At 39.7% G+C, this 21,949-nt stretch overlaps 1 protein-coding gene across 1 annotated transcript in view; it reads right to left on the bottom strand.

Moving 5' to 3' along the window:
• Window positions 1-21,949, bottom strand: part of ANK3 (ankyrin 3) — a 372,120-nt gene that overhangs the window by 133,511 nt on the left and 216,660 nt on the right. Inside the window, exons 20-24 of the mRNA XM_040242313.1 lie at window positions 14,441-14,539; window positions 14,247-14,345; window positions 13,625-13,720; window positions 9,050-9,122; window positions 8,825-8,887 (exon numbers count right to left, since the gene is read on the bottom strand). Coding sequence (XP_040098247.1) covers window positions 8,825-8,887; window positions 9,050-9,122; window positions 13,625-13,720; window positions 14,247-14,345; window positions 14,441-14,539 — 430 coding nt within the window. The remainder of the gene's footprint in view (window positions 1-8,824; window positions 8,888-9,049; window positions 9,123-13,624; window positions 13,721-14,246; window positions 14,346-14,440; window positions 14,540-21,949) is intronic.

Here is a 21,949-nt window from a genome sequence, read left to right as displayed (position 1 = left end):
TCCTCTGCCTTTTCTAAATGTAACTTGAACATCTCGAAGTTCACAGTTCACGTACTGTTGAAGCCTGGCTTGGAGAATTTTGAGCATTACTTTTCTAGTGTGTGAGATGAGTGCAATTGTGCGGTAGTTTGAACATTCCTTGGCATTGTCTTTCTTTGGGACTGGAATAAAAACTCACCTTTTCCCGTTCTGTGACCACTGCTGAGTTTTCCAGATTTGCTGGCATATTGAGTGCAGCACATTCACAGCATCATCGTTTAGGATTTGAAATAGCTCCACTGGAATTCCATCACCTCCACTAGCTTTGTTCATAGTGAGGCTTCCTAAGGCCCACTTGACTTCTCATTCCAGGATATCTGGCTCTAGATGAGTGATCACACCATTGTGATTATCTGGGTCATGAAGATCTTTTTTGTACAGTTCTTCTGTGTATTCTTGCCACCTCTTCTTAATATCTTCTGCTTCTGTTAGGTCCGTACCATTTCTGTCCTTTATTGTGCCCATCTTTGAATGAAAAGTTCCCTTGGTATCTCAAGTTTTCTTGAAGAGATCTCTAGTCTTTCCCATTCAATTGTTTTCCTCTATTTCTTTGCATTGATCACTGAGGAAGGCTTTCTTATCTCTCTGTGCTAACCTTTATACATTATCTCATTTACAACTTACAATTATCCGATTGTTTTAGGACTCTTATCTAAATTACCTGAATGTTAAAGGTTAGAGACTGGGATTCCACTATAAGCCCCTGCACTGATTTGTGTGACCTTGACCAAGGTCTTTAACCTTACTGGAACTTATTTTCACATCTATAAAATGGGCATACCAATGGCTCTAAGTTAGAGGGTCACTGTGACGCTTAAACAACATAGTACATGAAATGTATGGTGCTTAATGCCTAGAACATGGAAAGGGCTCAATAAATGGTAAGTACCTTGTGTGTGTCGTTGAGAGTATTCATTTGTATCAACTCCTAGGTGGGGACGGGGTGGGGTGGGGAAGGACAGAGACACAGGTAAATGTGTGGCAGCGCCCCCCTGCATGAGGACTCCTGTGTCTGTCCTAAGTGCTTGGACGGTGATACAGACAGCTCTGATTCCATGGCACAACAGCCTACTTTGGAAGAACATAAAATTCATCCCAAGTTGCCAAATGACAGTCTGGGCAAAATCCAGTCCCCTGCCTGTTTTTGTAAATCAAGTTTTATTGCCCACATCCCTGCTCATTTGTTCTGTTAGCTATTGGGGCTACAATGGCAGAGTTGAACAGTTAGGACACAGACCATGCGGCCTGAAAAATTGAAAATATTAATTGTTGGCCCTTGCCAGAAAAAGTTTGCTTTTCTGAAATTGATGACTAATATATTGAGAGGAGTATTAGGAAGAAATCAAAAAGTGTGATTGAGAGAATGCAAAAGAGGAACCAGAGGCCGTATTTACACAGGATTCACTGACCACGGAAAGGCTGTGAGTTTTACTCTAAGTACATTGTAAAGCCTTGGGAAGTTTTTATTTTACTGTTGTATTTGTACTAGTTTGGGGGTGTATGTGTGTTATTTAGAAGAGGAGGCTACTTTTATTTTGAAATACAGCAACCGTGCGAATGAGTACATGACGTGCAACATACATTTTAACAGACTGTTATAAAATAAATACCACAGAGGTTAAGAAATAGAACGTCAGCACCCCAGAAGCCACTGCCTGCATTCTTATCCCATCACAGCCTCCTCCTGCCTCCTTCTGGTGTTATAATAGCTCTCTTTACATTATTTTCCTGGTTTTCTATAGCCTCACTATCTAATTTTATAATCCTAGTTTAGTCCTACCTGGTTGTGAAGAATTCTATTGTCTTTGCATAAGCTACAACTTAGCAACTAAAATCCTAGGTTTATACTCTACAAAAATGTACTTCTATGTATGTGTACCAGGAAACATATATAAGGTTTATAGCAGCTTTGTTTGCAATAGCTCCACACTGGAAACAATCCATGCTTCCATCCACAGGAGAATGGATAACTGAATTATGATCCAGGCATATAGAATAATATATAGAAATGAAAACAAATGAACTACAATTATATACAACAATATGAATGAATCTTTAAAACCTAGCTATGAGCTTCAGAGATCAAACCAGTCAATCCTAAAGAAAATCAACCCTGAATATTCATTGGAAGGACTGATGATGAAGCTCCAATACTCTGGCCACCTGATGTGAAGAGCCGACTCATTGGAAAAGACCCTGATGCTGGGAAAGGTTGAGGGCAGGAGGAGAAGGGGGTGACAGAGGATGAGATGGTTGGATGGCATCACTGACTCAATGGACATGAGTGTGAGCAAGCTCCAGGAGACAGTGAAGGAAGGGAAGCCATGGGGTCACAAAGAGTTGCACACAACTTAGCGACTGAACACAAATGAGGTCTGGAGGGTTTGAAGCTGGGGAATGGAATAACACGATCCAATTTACATTTTAAAAGACTGCTGAGGATGCTGCATAGAAAACTGAGTCTGTGGGGAAAGTGCAGAAGTGGAGACCTGCAAGGAGGCTTCTGCAATACTCCATGGGCGGCACGTCAACGGGTGGATTAGGGTGGTGGAGGCGGGAAGTGGAGGGATGTGGGATGTATTCTGGAAGCAGAATGGATAGATTCACTGATGGACTGGATATAAGTGTAAGAAAGGGAGATTGCACAGAACCACAGGTTTTAGCTTGGGTGATGGAGCTGTTTACTGACCTGGAGAAGGGTGGGAAGAAACACTGTTTGCCGGGTATGTTTAGGGCAGGCTGAGACATCTGTGAGATTCTGAATAGACACGTCAAATACACGGTAGGGTAAGTGATCAGTATGGATGAAGATCACTGCTGCTGCTCCTAAGTCACTTTAGTCATGTCCGACTCTGTGCAACCCCATAGATGGCAGCCCACCAGGCTCCCCCGTCCCTGGGAGTCTCCAGGCAAGAACACTGGAGGGGGTTGCCATTTCCTTCTCCAGTGCGTGAAAGTGAAGTTGCTCAGCCGTGTCCGACTCTTAGCGACCCCATGGACTGCAGCCTACTAGGCTCCTCCATCCATGGGATTTTCCAGGCGAACTAAACAATTCCATTTCCAAAGACAGAATGGAATCTCTTTGAGAAACAAGACTTCTATCTCCGCCCGAAAGTCTTTTCCTTTAGCTGGAAATTCTTTTAAATTCATGAACTATTCTTTGAGCTATAGGTACCTCTTAGGAGAGTCATTATAAAGATGTTTACTGATTCACTATGTAGCCTAGGGCTGTCTCAGTGAGACAGGGTATAATGGCTGGAACAGGGAGCACAGGAGGCAAATTTTCTTCATCTTGCCTGTTCTCAGAAACCTATATACAACTATCCTTTCCTTGAGTCTCCTCTGTTAGGCTGCAGCTGTGCAAACACCTACTGAAGAGCTGTTTTGTTCCAGGCCCTGTACTAGGTTCTAGGGAGACAATAGAGATTAAGATTAGGTCTCTGCGTCTGGTATTTCATTTTGGCTTTATTGCTGAGCGTGCTTGTTAAAGTCACTTTAGGTGTGTCTGACTCTTTGCAACTCTATTGACCATAGCCTGCCAGGCTCCTTTGTCCATGGGACTCTCTAGGCAAGAACATTGGAGTGGGTTGCCATGCCAGAGTAGCATGCAATGATGTACCATCTGTTTGAAAGGTCAGTTGTAAGCAGAGAAATATCAGGCAAGAAGTTAGATGTTATGATTTTACAGGTATTTATAAAATGGTAAGATTTCAAGTAAAGGGCAGTCTCTGCATAGCAACCAGGACTCCCTTGGACTACCTGGAGGCAAACTAATCTTCAAGGCTTCTTTCCAGATCTGTAAAGCTAAAAACATGATAGTTTGATGTATTTATTAGGATGACTAGGAGATCAGGATGGTCCAAAGCACTTGGTGAGAAGAGAGGCTGTAAGGCATCTCTCCCAATATCTGGCTTTGTGTTTCCCAAAATAATTTCTCCAACTTTTTTGAGTTTCAGATTGTGCCAAATGAAATTCTACTTTTTCTCCCCTGATTAAAAATACTTGGATATGTTTGCTAAAACTACTTGCTTTGAGTTCTTAAAATCCGTTCTACGTTATGTTTATAGCTATTTTACATGAATGTGAATCTTGGTCTTTTGCCAACATGATCAGAGGACTATCTCTTGTAGTTTCATTGGGTCTTTAAAAAAGAATGATTATTACTTTGTGACAATTTTCAATTTGTTCCTTTTCCTAAGCACACATTTTTTTGAAGCTCAAAAAAAATTCAATTTGGGGTTCTAATGTAAGAGCACGGCTCGTGTTACTGCAGTTATGAAAGAGATGACCTAATGCCACCTGTCAGCTGTGTCTTCTTGCCCTACTCTGCCACTAACCTGGTTGGGAAAGTCACACAACATTCATTTGGGCTTCATTTCTCATCAGTATAATGAAGAGCTTGGGCTATAGAATACTGATCTGCTGTTTTAGTTCTTTGGAATCTGTGGTTTGCTTCCATTAGGCACTGATTTTGATACAAAAGTGAGCCGATTACGACTCTCTCATATTATCAGATGAAACATCAGTGCTTCATTATATCTCAAAGCTATACCTATCTGACAATTATTTTTATTTTTTTAGACTTTTAAAAATGTTTTTATAAATAACGTATCCAAAGATTTTGACCCACCACACAAAGAAAGAATCTCATTCTTAAAAAAAAAAAAAAATATATATATATATATACACACACACACACACACACACACACACACACACACACACACAGATTTTTATGAGTTTACATTCTGAGAGGCTCAAACCTGATATCAAGCCTTTAGATTTCTACTGCTTCAATTCCAAAGGACCAGTTGATAGCAGTTTTAGTACACAAAACTTTTTTCCTGGTTCAGACAGATTTATTCTGCTTAATGAACCCCTTCTTTGCTCCTTGAGGGATCTGGAATCTGGTTTCCAGATTTTTGGATTTCCTTTAATAGGAAACTTCACAAAAACCTGGTAGGCTGTGGTATTCCTATCTGACAATTATTTCTAAGTGTACTTAGACTCTTAGCATTTTCTTTTAATATTTTAGTGTCTACATTTGATCCTGGAAGAGCTTCTGCAGTCTTATCTGAATTGTAACTAACTGGGAATTAAATAATTCTTCCGAGCAAGAGTTGTCTCACCCAGTTGTCTCAGAAACCTGTTCAGTGGAGTCCTATTTCACAGAGCTGCCTTTTGGGGTTTTACTTTCCATGGCTTCATTCCAGTTCTCATTATGTTCCATCTACAGTTCTTTAGATTTATTGCTATAACCCAACCCACTAGAATTTTGCAAGCTAAAATAACATGATTATGCATTCTTAAAAATTGACAAAATACATTTTCTAGGAATTTGCAATGTAAAATCACTGCTGAATCAAAGCCCATGGTGATTCTTGGGAGCAGGACTCAAACTAGAAGACAACTCGAATCTTAATCTCAGTTTTCTTCTTTTATTCCTCTCCCTCCTTTCCTTTCCTTCTTTCCCTTCTCTTTCTTCCCTCCCTCTCTCTTCTCTCCCCCAATTTAGTTTTTTCTTTCTTTTTAATGACAACCTGAATTGCAAAACTTAAAACTCTAAGTGGTACTAGAATCAACATTAATTTTGCATGTATATTAATTTTATATGCATGTAACATATTTTCTGGGAAAGAAAAAAAGTACAGCATTACGATGTCTGTGAATCAGTCTGGCCCTCCAAGTAGGTCTACCTACCCCTTACCCATATAACATGTGGACTTATCACCTGCCTTAAACATCTTGCTTTATCTCTGCTGTGCTGACATGTCAACCTTTGTTCTTACTCTGTAACTTGGCTCCATTGTTTCCTTAGGCCATTCACTGATAACATTTAGCCTTGTTTTTCTGAAAAAATTTTTTGACAAATTTATCAACATTACTTTTTTTTTTTTTAACTTAGACTAATTTCTCATCATGGACCAAGGAAAGAGGACAAAGAGAAAGCAAAAATTAAAAAGAAAGGGGGAGAAAAAGAGACTACTTTTGGCACTGTTCCCTTAATATTCACTTGATTTTTAGATTATAAATTTTCCCATGTTACAAACTCATTCTTCTTGAGAAAAACTGACAGCATATTTTGCTTATTATTTTTATTTGCTTTTAAAAGCTGTTGATATTCTTAGCACCTGGGATACCTGAAGATCTTACTAATTCTCACATAGAGAGAGAGATTCACAATATGCTGTGGTTTCATGGAAATAAACAGTTGTTTCCATTCAAAAGGGCTTAATGAAACCAGCAGCACCAAGTCAGACTACAGTGGCAAAGCCCTGGCAAATCTACTCGACAAATGAGTCAGATGTAAGTACTGTCACTGCAGTTGTAGGGTTCCTTTTCGAATTAAACTTTCAAAATGATTTGTTGTAGGATTTGGAGTAAAATAGAAATGCTAGCGTATGCAGCAGAGAATGATCCAAGTATGTGACAAACGGCTAATGTGGTTTACTGGACCTCATGAAGGCAAAATTTAGGGACATTAGCTGATGGTAATATTAATAGGGCTCAATTAAGTATATATTATAACCTCAACAGTATTTTTATCTTCAATTGTAGATTTTTAGTATCTTCTAGGGACAACACAAGAGCCTTGATAGGCTCAGCTTTGATCAGACTGTACCTTGAATATGGTGTCCAGCTCTGGCCACCTCCACTGGAGGTAGATACAGATACACTGAAATGGACACAGGAGACTGACCACGATGGTAAGGGAACAGGGTGGGGGTGGGGAAGTGCCAGTAATATGACTGAAGGAAACAACATTGACAAGAAACATGAAAAGTGCTTCTAAATATCAGCAGGATTTTACATGGATTGAGGCAGCTTTTGTTCTAAATAGTGCCAAACTGATCAGAGCCTGAGTTACTGAGTTAAAGCCTGCATCAGTGACAAAGTGCTCCATAAAATGAAGAATGTTTAAAGCCAGAGTTGTTCACGGGAATAAGCAGACTGAGAACTGGGAAACTCACATGGAGGCATCCGGGAAAAGGATCTCTTAACAGAGGTAAGTCTAGCACTAGGTGATGGTTGTTCAGATTGAACGACCTTTAACCAACCCCCTTTCCACAGTAAATTCTACACATTATGAAGTCAAGACCCATTTGCTTCCAGCAGCCCCTGGACACATGCAAGGGCTGAAAGATGGATAAAATGAGAATGAAAATCTGCTTGTTCATTTCAAGTTCCCAAGCTGATATATATCTAAAAGAAATAATTCTCATTTCTAGTTAAACAGCTAAGTGAATTATCTTTAAGAGATGCAAAATTTCTTTTTGGAAATTAGGCTTTTCCACACGTTTAAGGTTGTTATATAGTCCATTCAAACTTGGCCTCTCATCAGTGCAGCTCTTCGGGGATATTCTGTTGGAAATTAGCACATTTTTAGGTCTTTGATTGTCATATTATATTTCATAACAATTTTGTTTGCAAATGTACTTTTTACATCACATTTTGTATGTGTATGCATTTCTGTGAGACCACCATTTTTCTTTTTGCTTCTGCACATGAGAAATTACTCTGACAATGCTGCAAAAGAAAGCATTGAAATATAATATGACAGTAAGGCATATTACTCAAAGAGTACTAAAGATGATACAAATATTATCCATTGGGGGATTAACAGAAGTAAATAGATAGTTGATGGTTTACAGAAAAAGAAAAATGATGAGTAGATGCCTTTAACATTTATCAAAACAGCATTTACAAACAATTAGACAGGTACTTGCAAGTCCCTAAATTACCAAGTCCCTAAACTCTCAAGACATTAGCATTCCTAGGAGGGCAGGCACGCACACTAGAAAGCCCCTGGTCACCAAAAGAGCTAACATGACTTTGGATCAGATAGGCTTTCCCACTACTTAGGTTTCCAATGAAAACTGGACAAACCAAAGAAGGAGCCAATAATTCCAATAAAGGTAACCTAGAGGCAAACAAAGAGTAGCTGCGCTAAGACTGATCCAAAAGAAAAAAACAACATGAGAGCTGACAAATGGAGAAGCAAAAAGACAGAACGTTGTTTGGGAGAGTCAAATGATGCAGGAGAGAAACATCAATATATATTCTACTCTAACTAAACATTTCAGTAAAATGCCAACATCTGCCATCTTTATATTTATTCACTGTAAACATGTCAGTTTTTCAATGAACAATAAAGACATAATTTCATTAATGTATCTACATACCATGACCTGCTTAAATGCACTAATTTTTAAGTGAGGCAGGAAAACTAAAAGGTTCTTTTAAGCACACGAAGAATAGGTATAATCATCTATATTTTGTCTCTTGCATTAAATCAAGATTAAAAATTTATATTTTGAAAGAAAGTTTTTTCAGGTTGGCTTTTCATTATGAGTTCAAGATCAAAAGTAGCTTTCACTGCAAAGCTTAGAGTACATCCTAGAATGGGCATTTAAGCCTGTCCTCATAAACCTTGACTTACTTATAAAAAAATTTTAGATATAAACAGATATTCTTTTCTAGATTTTCAAATGTAAGCAATCAAAAGATCACTTTTCTACTTAATAGCAACAAATAGAAAGAAAGTAATCGTGATAAGCAGTAACACTTGTATTTTCAAGCTGGAAAATGGGTTCAAGGGGAGGGCACTCAAAGAGACCAAAAGAAGACAGTGATATCAAATACATGTTGTTTAAATGATACATTAATTGATAATCACAAGATAAAATGAAAAGTTAGTAACTCAGGGAAGGGTTATATTTCAAAGATAAGAAGTGGAAGATAAAGCTGGTAGTTAAATTTTATCACAATAAAAATTCACAAATACCTTCTTCAACATCTGAGATATACTCGCCATCACTGAGCATTTCAGGGGCGTTGGCTTTACGAACTGCATGATTTAAGTGAACAATGTAAGTGTGAAAAATGCATACTGTGGATACTACAACAAAACATATTCATGCTTCTAAAAACATTTTTGCAATGAATTTCCTTCAGGAAACAAATACACAGTCACTCTTTGTTACTACAAACTCAAAGGAGGTTTTCATACCTTCATCATCAGACATATCAAGGACTTCGTTCATAGTTTCTGGAACATTCATTTTGTGCTTCTCTATGACAGTCTGGTAACAAAAAAAGCAGTCACTTTAGTATGAGGAAACAGCACATTTTACTGAGACTATTCATTTCTTCCTAAATTAATCTATAGGTTTACTGTGGGATTTACGTGTGGGATTGATGAATACCCCAAAGCTCCTGCATACAAAATAACATCATAAATATCCATTAGTAGCACTGAGGTCCTCATCATACACATGGCAGAGAATGAATACAAGGTGAAAGAATCCTAGTGGCAAAGCACACCAGCTTAAGAGATTTAGGTCCTGAAAAAAGTTTCTTCAAAGGAAATGAGAGAGACACTGCCTCTCTTAGTCTATTGCTACACTTTTTCATGGTCTGATGAAGCTGCCACCCCACCCCACTAGAAGTCCTAGCTGAAGATAAACCAGATGAAAGGCAAGAAATATGTCTTTGTTGCTTGTGCCAAGCCAGCCACTTCTTTTGTTTTTCCTCCTATGTCTATGTTTTAATTTCTAAAACAAAATACTAAGATTTTAATACATAACTCTTACAACTATGTGTTTGCAGAAAATATTTTAGAGACAATGCATTTGCAGAATAATTTGAACATCTACAAAATCTTAAAAATTGTATATTACAGAGCAAAGGCTTTACTGAATTTTTACTTGCTCTTTGATCACTTTTACCTAGATTGTTTCTATCCAAAGGACACTGACAGTATTACTTGTTTGAAAATATGAATGACTTAATATGTTTTAGTTTTAGAATGAGTCCTCTTCTAATCTGAGCAAATGAAAGACCAGTAGTACAAGTCATGTTGAAATAAAGCATTACTTGGTATTTTTTCCAGCATGTAATACTGTAATTGAACATTTAAAAAAATGAGTATTTTGTATTAGAACAGTTTTAGATTTACATAAAAATTGTAAAAGGATAATAGAGTTTTCACCCCATTTCCCTTATTATTAGCATATATCAGCATAGTACGTTTGTTGCAATTAATGAGTCAATATTGATTTATTATTATTAAAGTCTATATTTTATTCAGATTTCCTTAGTTTTTGCCAAATATCCTTTTACTGATCTAGCATCTCATCTAGAATACCATGTTCCCTTTAGTTGTCAATCTCCTTAGGCTCCTTCCTATAGCTGTGACAGTTTCTCAGACTTTCCATATTTTTATTTATTTTTTTTTTTATTTTTTTATTTTTTTTTGACTTTCCATATTTTTAATGACCTTGATAGTTTCAGGGTGAACTGCTCAGGTATTCTGTAGAATGTCCCTAAACTGAGATTTTCTCATGTTCTTCTCATTGATTAGACTGGGGTTCTATGTTTTTGGGGAGGAATATCACCATGGTAAAAGGCCATTTTCATCCTATTACCTGAAGGATATATACCCTCAACATGAGTTACCAGTGGTGATGCACTTGGTCATCAGGCTATTGATCAGCTTTCTTCATCATAGAGTTACTCTACTTCCCTCATTCTCTGTACTGTTTTCTCTGGAGGGAAGTTACTATCCTCAGATACACTTCAGCAGTGGGGAATCATGTGCTACCTCTTTGATGGTGAAGCATTTTCATCAATTATTTGGAATTCTTTTGACTGAGAACTTTGTCTTTTCTTCTCTAGTTATTCATTTATCTGTATCAGTAAGAATGCATAGATATGTTTTATACTTTGCACCTTACCTCAATTCTATTCTATTTCTTTTGCTCAAATTGTTCCAGCTTTGGCCACTGGGAGCTCTTTCAATGGATTCCTGTGTCCCTTTAGTATTAATAGATCTCATCATTTTATACATGTGTATTATATGTGTATTTATATGGCAGTTTTGGGGGGAATCCTTTATGCCACTACAAGAGGTTCTGGGCTCATCTTGTATATTTCCTGCCCTACCTCTAGATTTTTCATCATTTCTCCAAGGAGGCCTGGTTTCCTTTATCAGAGAATGCTATTAGAAACCAATATCTGAGTGACTGAAGTGCTCTGATGGGAAATTTAAACAATGCAATTTAAATAGCTTAATTCATAAGTTTTGTATATCCAGTTCTAGTTACTCAGTTTCCTATTCAGCCACGACTGTAAAGTCATTAACTAAAGTAGCTTTCTCAGAATTTCCATATTAAACATGGCACTCCTATCAAAGATGTAGTCTTTTTTTTTTTTTGGCCAAGCCGCATCACATATGAGGTCTTAGTTCTGTACCAGGGATAAAACCCGTGGCCCCTGGCAGTGGAAGAGCAGAGTCCTGACCACGGGACCGTCAGGGAAGTCCTGATGCAGTCTGATTGTCAAGGCTGCTGAAAAATTGACGTCTGCTTATGGGGACAGTGGCTGCCGGGGCTTCCACAGCTGACTGAACAAAGACCCGCCTGTGGTGGAGGCTGCTCTGTGTTTGCTCAGTTTAGGATCATAGACCCCCACCCTGAATTGCTACAGTCCTGTCGGAGCTCGATGTAACTGCAAAGGGAAGGCTGAGAAGGCGGTATCTCAGCTTGAAATCAAGCCCTGATGCTGCAGCACTGCACTCAGTCTCAGGGACTTGCGTGGACTCTTGCAGCCACTGTGAAAGCTTCATTTGGTGGAGGCTCATTCACTTCACCAGGCAAACTGTACCTCCTGTTAGCATGAGTCCTTTCTTTTCTCTCTGGCAGAAAATCACCCACCAAGTCAGCTAATGATGTTGTGTGAGCAATGGTATGACTACCGTGCACATTCTTTCACTAGGAACTGGAGCCCTAAAACACTTTTCTCTCAGTACGTTTTCTGAGGCTGTAACTTAACTGTCTTGGTCTGTAACTTTATCTTCTCCTAAAGCTCTTTTGACATCAAAGAAACATTCTGAACTTTCCTAATGGGCTTTCCAGGTGGTGCTAGTGGTAAAGAACCTGCCTGTAATGCAAGAGACATAAAAAAAGATGCGGGTTCGATCCCTGGATTGGGAAGATGCCCTGTAGAAGGGAATGGCAACCCACTCCAGTATTCTTGCCTGGAGAATCCCATGGACAGAGGAGCCTGGTGGGGTCACAAGAGTCAGACACGATTGAAGCGACTTAGCACGGGACAGCAATGGATGAGAAAGTCACTGACATTTAATCAAGTAAGATTTCTATTTTGAACCATTATACCATTTTCAGTCCTTTAACACTGAAATAGAAGTTTCATGTATTTATTGCAGTGGCTTCAAATCTTTTAAGCATGGTGACATCTGGCCATTGTGAATACCTGTGCTTCTGTCCTTCCCCACTCTAGAGACAGTTACCTGGCATATCTATAAAATTAAGGTTAATAAACATTATTATTTAAATTCTTTTCTTGAGAATTTAATAATAGATTTTAAGATAATGCAGTATCAAGAGTTCTATGAAAGAATAGGTGGGAATTTATTCAAACTGTCTTGAAGTTAGAAACGTGCCCTGGTTGACAACCATTGCTCTAGTTGACCAAAGCAGCTGTTTTCTCTTTAGAAAATTATAGAATTTCTCTCTTGTGGTCATCAGGCTGAACTTTTAGTTTTTAAAACCTGTATACAGCCAAATAACTCAACAGGCAGGAAGCTACAGAGTCCCTCGAGTGATGTTTTGTATGCAGCCCTGTGTATCCAGACTGAAGATGTGAGCTATGCCTTCATGTGGAAGGTGGTCTTTGAGAAAAAGAAGCACAGCTGATAATTCCAAGTGTCGCACAGTTCTACACTGACATTTTATGGACTCAGACTGGGGCCTGTGTGTTGAGTCATGGAGTCAAGAATAACTCAAATAAGCCTCTGATATGGTGCAACACCTGGTCTTGATCCCAAAGTTACCAAATCCTGAAAGAGTTCAAAGACATCAGGTGAGGTTCAAAAGAGATGACCTGTCCTAGAGGCTGGCAGCTTGTAAAAATGTATTTGATGCAATAAGGCCTCCCGGTGAAGATTTTAGTTTTAATGCAACACCTTATTGTCCTTCCTATTTAAACTCCAACAGGTGAATGGAAGAGGACCCAGCCTGGTGGGAAAAATCAATTTGGATCCTATGGCTAATGTGTCTATAACAAAAATATTTTCACCATAACGATGACAATGGATACATTGTCATTTGTGAGTTAAAAATATTTTAAAGAACCAACTTAAGAGTTTTCATAGTTCTTACACTGCCAAAGAAAGGTTTAAACATTTCTGCCTTCATCTCATTAAATATTTTTTATATCAAATTTAACAAAGAAACACAGTGAGGTTTCTATGGAACTAAAAACTCGATAGCTTTTTGAAAGCTATAACTTTTAAAAGGAATTTTTAGTGTTTTTAATGAAATATCATTTAATTAAATGATTAATTTATGATTAATGATATTTATTTAAATATCATTTCTAAATATCAGAAATGAGAGTTTTGCTTTGCTGACTGCCATCAGTGAGGTAACAGCATCTGAAAACATGACACTTGGTCTCTGAGTGGAGGGACAAAGGTTCTTCTCCCCACAGCCTGGGAAAACCTACAGTCCAAGAAGTGGCTTGTAGGGCAAGGGGGTGGCAGGGGCTGGCATCCACTACTCACAGTTGTGGTCACGGTTTCCTCGGTCACCACCTTCAGGGTGTCCACCACTGAGATGTAGCCAAGCCTCCGGGCAATGGCCAGGGCAGTGTTCCCGTTCTGGCAAGAGGGAAACGTGGGCTAGAAATTACAAGTCATTCCACGGCTATCAGCGCCTGTGTGTTTGCATGTTTCCTCTGTACAATCACAGGGCGAGTGTCTTACTAGTCCTTTCCCACTGTCACACAAAATGCTGTTTCATTAAAGACATACCTTGCACAAGAGCCACCTAACCTGTTTCTACTCATACAGTAGAGTCTGGGTTGCTATACATGGAATCTGAGAGGCTCTGTAATGTTCTCAGTAATCAAGGAAACAAACATGTGCTTCTTCTTACATATGTACTTCCTACTAGGCAGCAATGGGTTTGTAGTTTTTTAAGTGGGAAGCACTGATCACGTCTCTCTCTATGGACAGCTCACCACAATACAGTTATTGTTCTTTTCCCTTCATTCTACTGAATACGCTGCTTATGCCTACTAACAAAAGTTAAAAAGCAACCTTGATACAGAGTGAAACATGTTAAGAAGACAGGAGCAGCCCAGCCCGGCTCCCCCCCTTTCCCCAGCTGACCCTTTGCTCTTACCACAGTGAGTTCATTGGGGGAGGCATTGTTTTGAAGCAACACATTGATTATATGGGTGTGTCCCTGTTGAGCTGCTTGGTGTAATGGTGTATACCCATTCTGTAACAGGAAGATGGAAGAAAGGACTCTTAACTCCCTTCCGTACAAGATTCAAGATCAATAACTTGGTAGATACAAAGGAGAAAGGAGTTTACCTTTGTTTTGGCGTTTACTTTTGCAGAATGCTGGAGCAGGAAGTTAACAATCTTGATGTTTCCATAGTGGCAGCCTACATGTAGTGGTGTATATCCCATCTGTAATTATATATATATATATATTTTTTTTTTTTAAAGAAACATCTTTAGTATACTTTCAGTAACGGATATCCTAAATTGAAGCAAAAATGTTATTCAACCTTTCTTAAGGAGGCAGAGTTTTCTCCCCCCTGTATAAAAACAATTGTCCTTGACAATTCTCAGAGCTAGTCTAAGGTATAAATAACAATACCACCTCACATGTAAATAGTTATTAAATGTCCCCCAGTGCTCTAACATTAGCTCATTTTATTCTCATAACAACTTTTCAAGATAGGACAAAAAGATGGAGCAATAGACAGCTTAGACAGATGTATCCAGTGGCTTCTTGTAAAGGGTCAGAAGAGTGCTCAATGGATAGACTTAGACTAGCATTTATTCAATACTCTACTCTCTAGAAGCATAAAAACAAGGTAGAAAAATAATGAACTGGCTAAATGATCATGAAGGCAGTAATTGATGGATCAGAATGCATGACAGAGCTAGGAAGGACAGAAATACAGAAGCAGGAGAGGCTAGTGTGAGTGAGTTCAGGAGATCTGAGATGCATGCATTTGATCTAGGAACAGATGCTCTGGTTGACTCCTGTCTACATAGCTAGGGTCCCACAGCTTGAAAACCACTCATTAGACAAAGCAATGGATTGTTTCCATTGCTCCAAATTAATATCCACTGACCTCTGAGGGGCTATAAGTTCTATCCATTAAAAAACATGGGTCTCCCTGGTGGCTCAGTGGTAAAGAATCCACCTGCCAATGCAGGAGACATGGGTTCGATACCTGAGCCAGGAAGATCCCACCTGACACAGAGCAACTAAGCCCGAGAGTCACAACTGCTGAGCCTGTGCTCTAGAGCCAGTGAGCTACAGCTCCTGAGCCCGTGCGCCATGACTACAGAAGCCCGCATGCCCTAGAGCACGCGCTCTGCAGTAAGAGAAGCCACTGCAATGAGAAGCCCATGCACCACAACTAGAGAGGGGCCCCTGCTTGTCACAGCTAGAGAAACGCCCATGCAGCAGCCAAGGCTCAGTACAGCCCAAAATAAGTAAATAAACGACTATTTTAAAAGTGTGTCAGGTGTGTATACATGCGTATGTATCTATACACACACGCACACACACATACATATATATATTCTAGATATTTTAAAATAAGGATATTTCAGGTATTTTTTTCTTGGTGATCATATTGTAACAGACTCCACCCCACAATTCCAGTGTCTTTAACCAATCCCTGTTTACAATGAAACTGGCAGCACCAGATCACTGGAAGGGACAGCATGGACCTTTTATAACATTTCTAAATAGGCAAGGGTCAGGGGTCCATATTTTGAAGGGTCTGCATCTCATACATGATAGCATTAATATGTCTTTATGGTGACTCTGTGCTGCAGACTGAATGTCTGTATCCCCCAAAACTTGTATGCTGAAATCCTAATCCCAGAGTAATGGTGTTTAGAAATGGGGCCTTTGGGAGGTAATTAGGTCATGTGGGTGGAGCCTTCATGAATGGGATTAGTGCCCTTATAACAAGACCAGGAGCTGACTGTGGCTCAGATCATGAACTCCTTATTACCAAATTCAGACTTAAATTGAAGAAAGTAGGGAAAACCACTAGACCATTCAGGTATGACCTAAATCAAATCCCTTATGATTATACAGTGGAAGTGAGAAATAGATTTAAGGGACTAGATCTGATAGACAGAGTGCCTGATGAACTATGGATGGAGGTTCGTGACATTGTACAGGAGACACGGATCAAGACCATCCCCATGGAAAAGAAATGCAAAAAAGCAAAATGGCTGTCTGGGGAGGCCTTACAAAAATCTGTGAAAAGAAGAGAAGCAAAAAGCAAAGGAGAAAAGGAAAGATATAAGCATCTGAATGCAGAGTTCCAAAGAACAGCAAGAAGAGATAAGAAAGCCTTCTTCAGCGATCAATGCAAAGAAATAGAGGAAAACAACAGAATGGGAAAGACTAGAGATCTCTTCAAGAAAATTAAAGATACCAAGGGAATATTTCATGCAAAGATGGGCTCGATAAAGGACAGAAATGGTATGGACCTAACAGAAGCAGAAGATATTAAGAAGAGGTGGCAAGAATACACAGAAGAACTGCATAAAAAAGATCTTCACAACCCGGATAATCACGATGGTGTGATCACTCACCTAGAGCCAGACATCCTGGAATGTGAAGTCAAGTGGGCCTTAGAAAGCTTCACTATGAACAAAGCTAGTGGAGGTGATGGAATTCCAGTTGAGCTATTTCAAATCCTGAAAGATGATGCTGTGAAAGTGCTGCACTCAATATGCCAGCAAATTTGGAAAACTCAGCAGTGGCCACAGGACTGGAAAAGGTCAGTTTTCATCCCAATCCCAAAGAAAGGCAATGCCAAAGAATGCTCAAACTACCGCACAGTTGCACTCATCTCACATGCTAGTAAAGTAATGTTCAAAATTCTCCAAGCCAGGCTTCAGCAATATGTGAACCCTGAACTTCCTGATGTTCAAGCTGGTTTTAGAAAAGGCAGAGGAACCAGAGATCAAATTGCCAACATCTGCTGGATCATCGAAAAAGCAAGAGCATTCCAGAAAACATCTATTTCTGCTTTATTGACTATGCCTTTGACTGTGTGGATCATGATAAACTGTGGAAAATTCTGAGAGAGATGGGAATACCAGACCACCTGACCTGCCTCTTGAGAAACCTGTATGCAGCAGGTCAGGAAGCAACAGTTAGAACTGGACATGGAACAACAGACTGGTTCCAAATAGGAAAAGGAGTATGTCAAGGCTCTATATTGTCACTCTGCTTATTTAATTTATATACAGAGTACATCATGAGAAATGCTGGACTGGAAGAAACACAAGCTGGAATCAAGACTGCCAGGAGAAATATCAATAACTCAGATATGCAGATGACACCACCCTTATGGCAGAAAGAGAAGAGGAACTCAAAAGCCTCTTGATGAAAGAGGAGAGTGAAAAAGTTGGCTTAAAGCTCAATATTCAGAAAACGAAGATCATGGCATCTGGTCCCATCACAAAATGGGAAATAGATGGGGAAACAGTGGAAACAGTGTCAGACTTTATTTTGGGGGGGCTCCAAAATCACTGCAGATGGTGACTGCAGCCATGAAGTTAAAAGACGCTTACTCCTTGGAAGAAAAGTTATGACCAACCTAGATAGCATATTCAAAGCAGAGATATTACATTGTCGACTAAGGTCTGTCTAGTCAAGGCTATAGTTTTTCCAGCAGTCGTGTATAGATGTGAGAGTTGGACTGTGAAGAAGGCTGAGTGCCGAAGAATTGATGCTTTTGAACTGTGGTGTTGGAGAAGACTCTTGAGAGTCCCTTGGAATGCAAGGAGATCCAACCAGTCCATTCTAAAGGAGATCAGTCCTGGGATTTCTTTGGAAGGAATGATGCTAAAGCTGAAACTCCAGTACTTTGGCCACCTCATGCGAAGAGCTGACTCATTGGAAAAGACTCTGATGCTGGGAGGGATTGGGGGCAGGAGGAGAAGGGGACGACAGAGGATGAGATGGCTGGATGGAATCACTGACTCGATGGACGCGAGTCTGAGTGAACTCCGGGAGTTGGTGATGGACAGGGAGGCCTCACGTGCTGTGATTCATGGGGTTGCAAAGAGTCGGACACAACTGAGTGACTGAACTGAACTGAACTGAAGAAGAGACAGGAGAGATTTTGCCTCTTCTCTTTGCTCTCTGCCATCTAAGGATACAATAATAAGATGGCTACCTGCTACCAGCATCTTGATCTTGTACTTCTCAACCTCCAGAACTCTGAGAAATCAAGGTTTGTCCAAGCTATCATACTCTTGTTATAGCAACTCAAATTGACTAAGACACTCCAGCAAATTGGTTAAATTTGAATTGAAAAAGGGGTGCCCAGAACACAGCTGACTGTGGAAGGTAAAGAAACCTCTCAAAGTAGGTGCTGCCCTGAAGAGCTGACTCTGGTTAGATTCTGTTCCATGAACTGAACTGTGAGGGCAGACACACTAATCCGACCGTGATGATAAGCTCACCATAACTACATATAGATGAGTCTGACTTCCAACCCCTAAAGCCGCTTCATGTGTGATGACCCCACTTTGAAGACCGGAACCCGCCTGCCTGCTCTGCGGGGTTCTTTCCAGGTACTGAGGAACTCAGGATGCTGCGTAAGAGTCAGAATGCTGCTTAGGCAGTGAGGTCTTCTCCTACCAGTTCTCAGTACAATTAGCTTGAGTGATTGAAGACACATTCCCAGTGTGAGGGACAGATGACTGTTTCCAAGCCAAAAATTACAGAAAATGTTTCAAACTTTTAAATGCTTACAGGAATGCTTCAAGTTTTCAGTCAACATGCCTAAGCTATGATGCAACAGTTTCCAATGGCTATTTTGCTATTGTATTGATATTTTTAAAAGATATTGGATCATTCTAAGTATCTTAATGGACAGTTTCTCTCCTGTGTTCACTCTGCTATAAGATACTGATCTGCTTCTGTTCCACAAACACTATTTTGTTAAAAATATGAGTGCATGGCCAGGAAGATTCAGTTTGCATCCAGAGAAACCAAACTGAGGCTCCTCCATTCACTGAGGGTCACAAAATTCCCACGTTAAGTAGCACCTTGCACAGATATGCCCAAAAAATGAGATTTGGGCAATTCCTTTCGACTAGTGGCAATATATTTTGGAAAGGGCACCTCTTCCTTTTTTTGAATAACTAAGAAACAGTCTCAGTGCAGATAACTGAGCAGTCTTTGCTTCCTTTTTTCACTGTTGCCTACATATCCCATCATTACAAGCTGAAGGGAGTCATCTGCTTGAGGCAATATTGAAAGGTTGTATTTGTGTAGGAAGGGCAAACAGGCGTAGATGGAATATTTAGGCTGGTGTTTCTCACCCGTAGTGCCTGAGCATGAGATCTTACTAAGCAGTGGTTAGGGGCCTTCCTGTGCAACACAGTTTGAGAAAGAGGGGGCAGGAAATCCACAGTATTTTCTCACCCTCTAGACGCTGTTTTCTTGGAGTTCATCTTTGGCCTTCCTTGTGCTTCCTCAGTGAACACACCCACTTACAACTACAATTGCTTCAGTATGTTTTGGGGTGGTCTAAATAAAATGCTTCCAGAGATTATCCTTTTAAAAAGCAAAAGAAGTGGCTTCATTTTAGTTCAACAACACTGAACATTAAACCCTGTGGCCAGCAGCACAATTTCATCTGAAATGATCTGATGAACTTCAAATACAAAGTGAAGGGGAGACCTGGTCGGTCAGAGGGCCAGTGGGAAGGCTGCCCGGGTGGTTACCAGGATGTTCTGGTCTTTCCTCCACAACAGAGAAAAGCTCTTGATAATTTAATTATTATTATTTTAAAACTGAAGCCAGTGAATCAATCAGTACTACACATTTTAACTAACTGTATGCTGTCTGGGGACGTCTTCTTTACCAGGAAGAGTTTGGAAGTTCATGGGATGTAATCAGCTCCTTATTTACAAGGTTAAGAAACGAGTCCAAACAACCCATCTCTCTGCACTCCTGCCCTGCTCAACTATGGGACAATCATAGCCTCCCTTCTTTTTGGTGCTGTGATCTTTGCTGAGAAGAAAAAAAAAACAAGGCATTTTTTTCAAGAGGCTGAGAGATGCTTTCTGGGTTTTTGTTTGTTTGTTTTTGCTGTACTCTGAGGCACGCAGGATCTTAGTTCCCTGAGCAGGGATTGAACCTGTGCCTCCTGCATCGGAAGTCCGGGGTCTTCACCAGACCACCAGGGAATTCTCAAGAGATGCGTTCTGAAGTTCACCACTTGTAAAGGGCAGGAAAAGGTACATGTTTCAGAAATATTATACTGAGTACAAAAATGATTACTGGCTGACCTGAGTGGGCTGGGTTAGAGGGAAACCCTGGTAGAGACCTGAGACTCTTAAACCGTGGGATCACTTGTGCGAATCAGAAGCAGAAGGTTCACGGCACCATCTCTCCTCCTGCCAATATGCCCTTGAGAATCACTGCTTTAACCCCTGACTGACTGTTGGTGTGGACGCTGGATGTGTTAGGACAAAAAAGTATTGAGAAACAGAACTCTATTACTGCCTTCTAGAAGTTTTAACTTATAAAGGGATGGGGAATCAAATAAAATGGCTTAAGTCTGTGTGTATATGTGCATACTCAGTAGCTTAGTTGTGTCCAATTCTGTGACCCCATGGACTGTAGCTCGGCAGACTCCTCTGTCCATGGGATTATCCATGGACTGGGTGGCCCTTTCCTCCTCCAGGGGATCTTCACAACACTTTTCTCCTGAGTCTCCTGCACCAGCAGGAGGATATTTTATCACTGAGCCACCTGGGAAGCCATGTGTATATGTGTATGTAAATTTGTATATGTGTATGTAAATAAAGCAACACAGGGTGAATCTACTTACTGTGAAGTTGTAAATTTCTAAAGTAAAGATATCTTTTCTGATGAAAGTATACAAGCAAAATGAAGAATATAAGCTAAATTCAGTCTGACTTTTTCAGATTTAAATGCTTATATTTTCATGAAAAGTAACAAGAAACCATCCAGTCAACTGCTGCCGCCTTCATTGGTTTCTTTGTTAAATAATCAGTTATCTAGGAAGGCATTCAGGGCTAAAGATAAGGGGGGGGGGGGTTTAGAATGACAAGTTTGGAAGGCAAACAGAGTGGAGAGAGAGATGGGCAGATAGGTTACCAAAGAGGCCAAGGAGCCAACAAGGGCATGAGGCATTCAGAAATTGGAGTGTGGGGAGCTGCCTAGGTCACATCTAGGACTACCTTGAGAAGAGATCAATATATTTGCTTTACTATTTTAATACAGAATTTAAAAAGCATAAAGGACCTTGCCTGGTCATATCTCTTTTGGGCAGCTTCTTTCTAATAGAACTAAATATAACTTGCAAAGATGTTCTAAACACACATGCTCTGTGTTTGCCTTAAGATTTCAATTCTTGGATAATCAGGCTCCATTTGCACTTTATATTTTAGTACATACAGTCCCTTAGTCACTAGGCTTTGCATTTGTATGTAGCCATACGTTTCTGTCCATTTTCTTAATCTTAAATATGTATGTTAAGTGAAGATGGCAATTTTTTCTTGTATAGTTCCTATATTTTCTTATGCTGATGCAGCTGTCGATTTTTCAACTTTGCTGTTAAATGCAATACTTTGTAAGTATGAACAAAATTACTGGAAGCAGTATTGTGATAATGGTTTATCTTTTAGAAGGCACAGTCTAAATCAAAACCCTAAACGCAAGGCTGTAAGTGTGAATTTAATTCATACATGAGATTTATTTAAATATAAGAGTAGGAAAACTGTACCTGTTGATCGCGAAGATAATGTTCTACTTCTGATAGAAATAATATCTCAACAAATGTTGCA

Source organism: Oryx dammah, unplaced genomic scaffold (genome assembly GCF_014754425.2).
Source record: "Oryx dammah isolate SB20612 unplaced genomic scaffold, SCBI_Odam_1.1 HiC_scaffold_6, whole genome shotgun sequence".
Taxonomy (NCBI): Eukaryota; Metazoa; Chordata; class Mammalia; order Artiodactyla; family Bovidae; genus Oryx; species Oryx dammah.
This window is presented reverse-complemented; position numbering and strand designations above follow the sequence as displayed.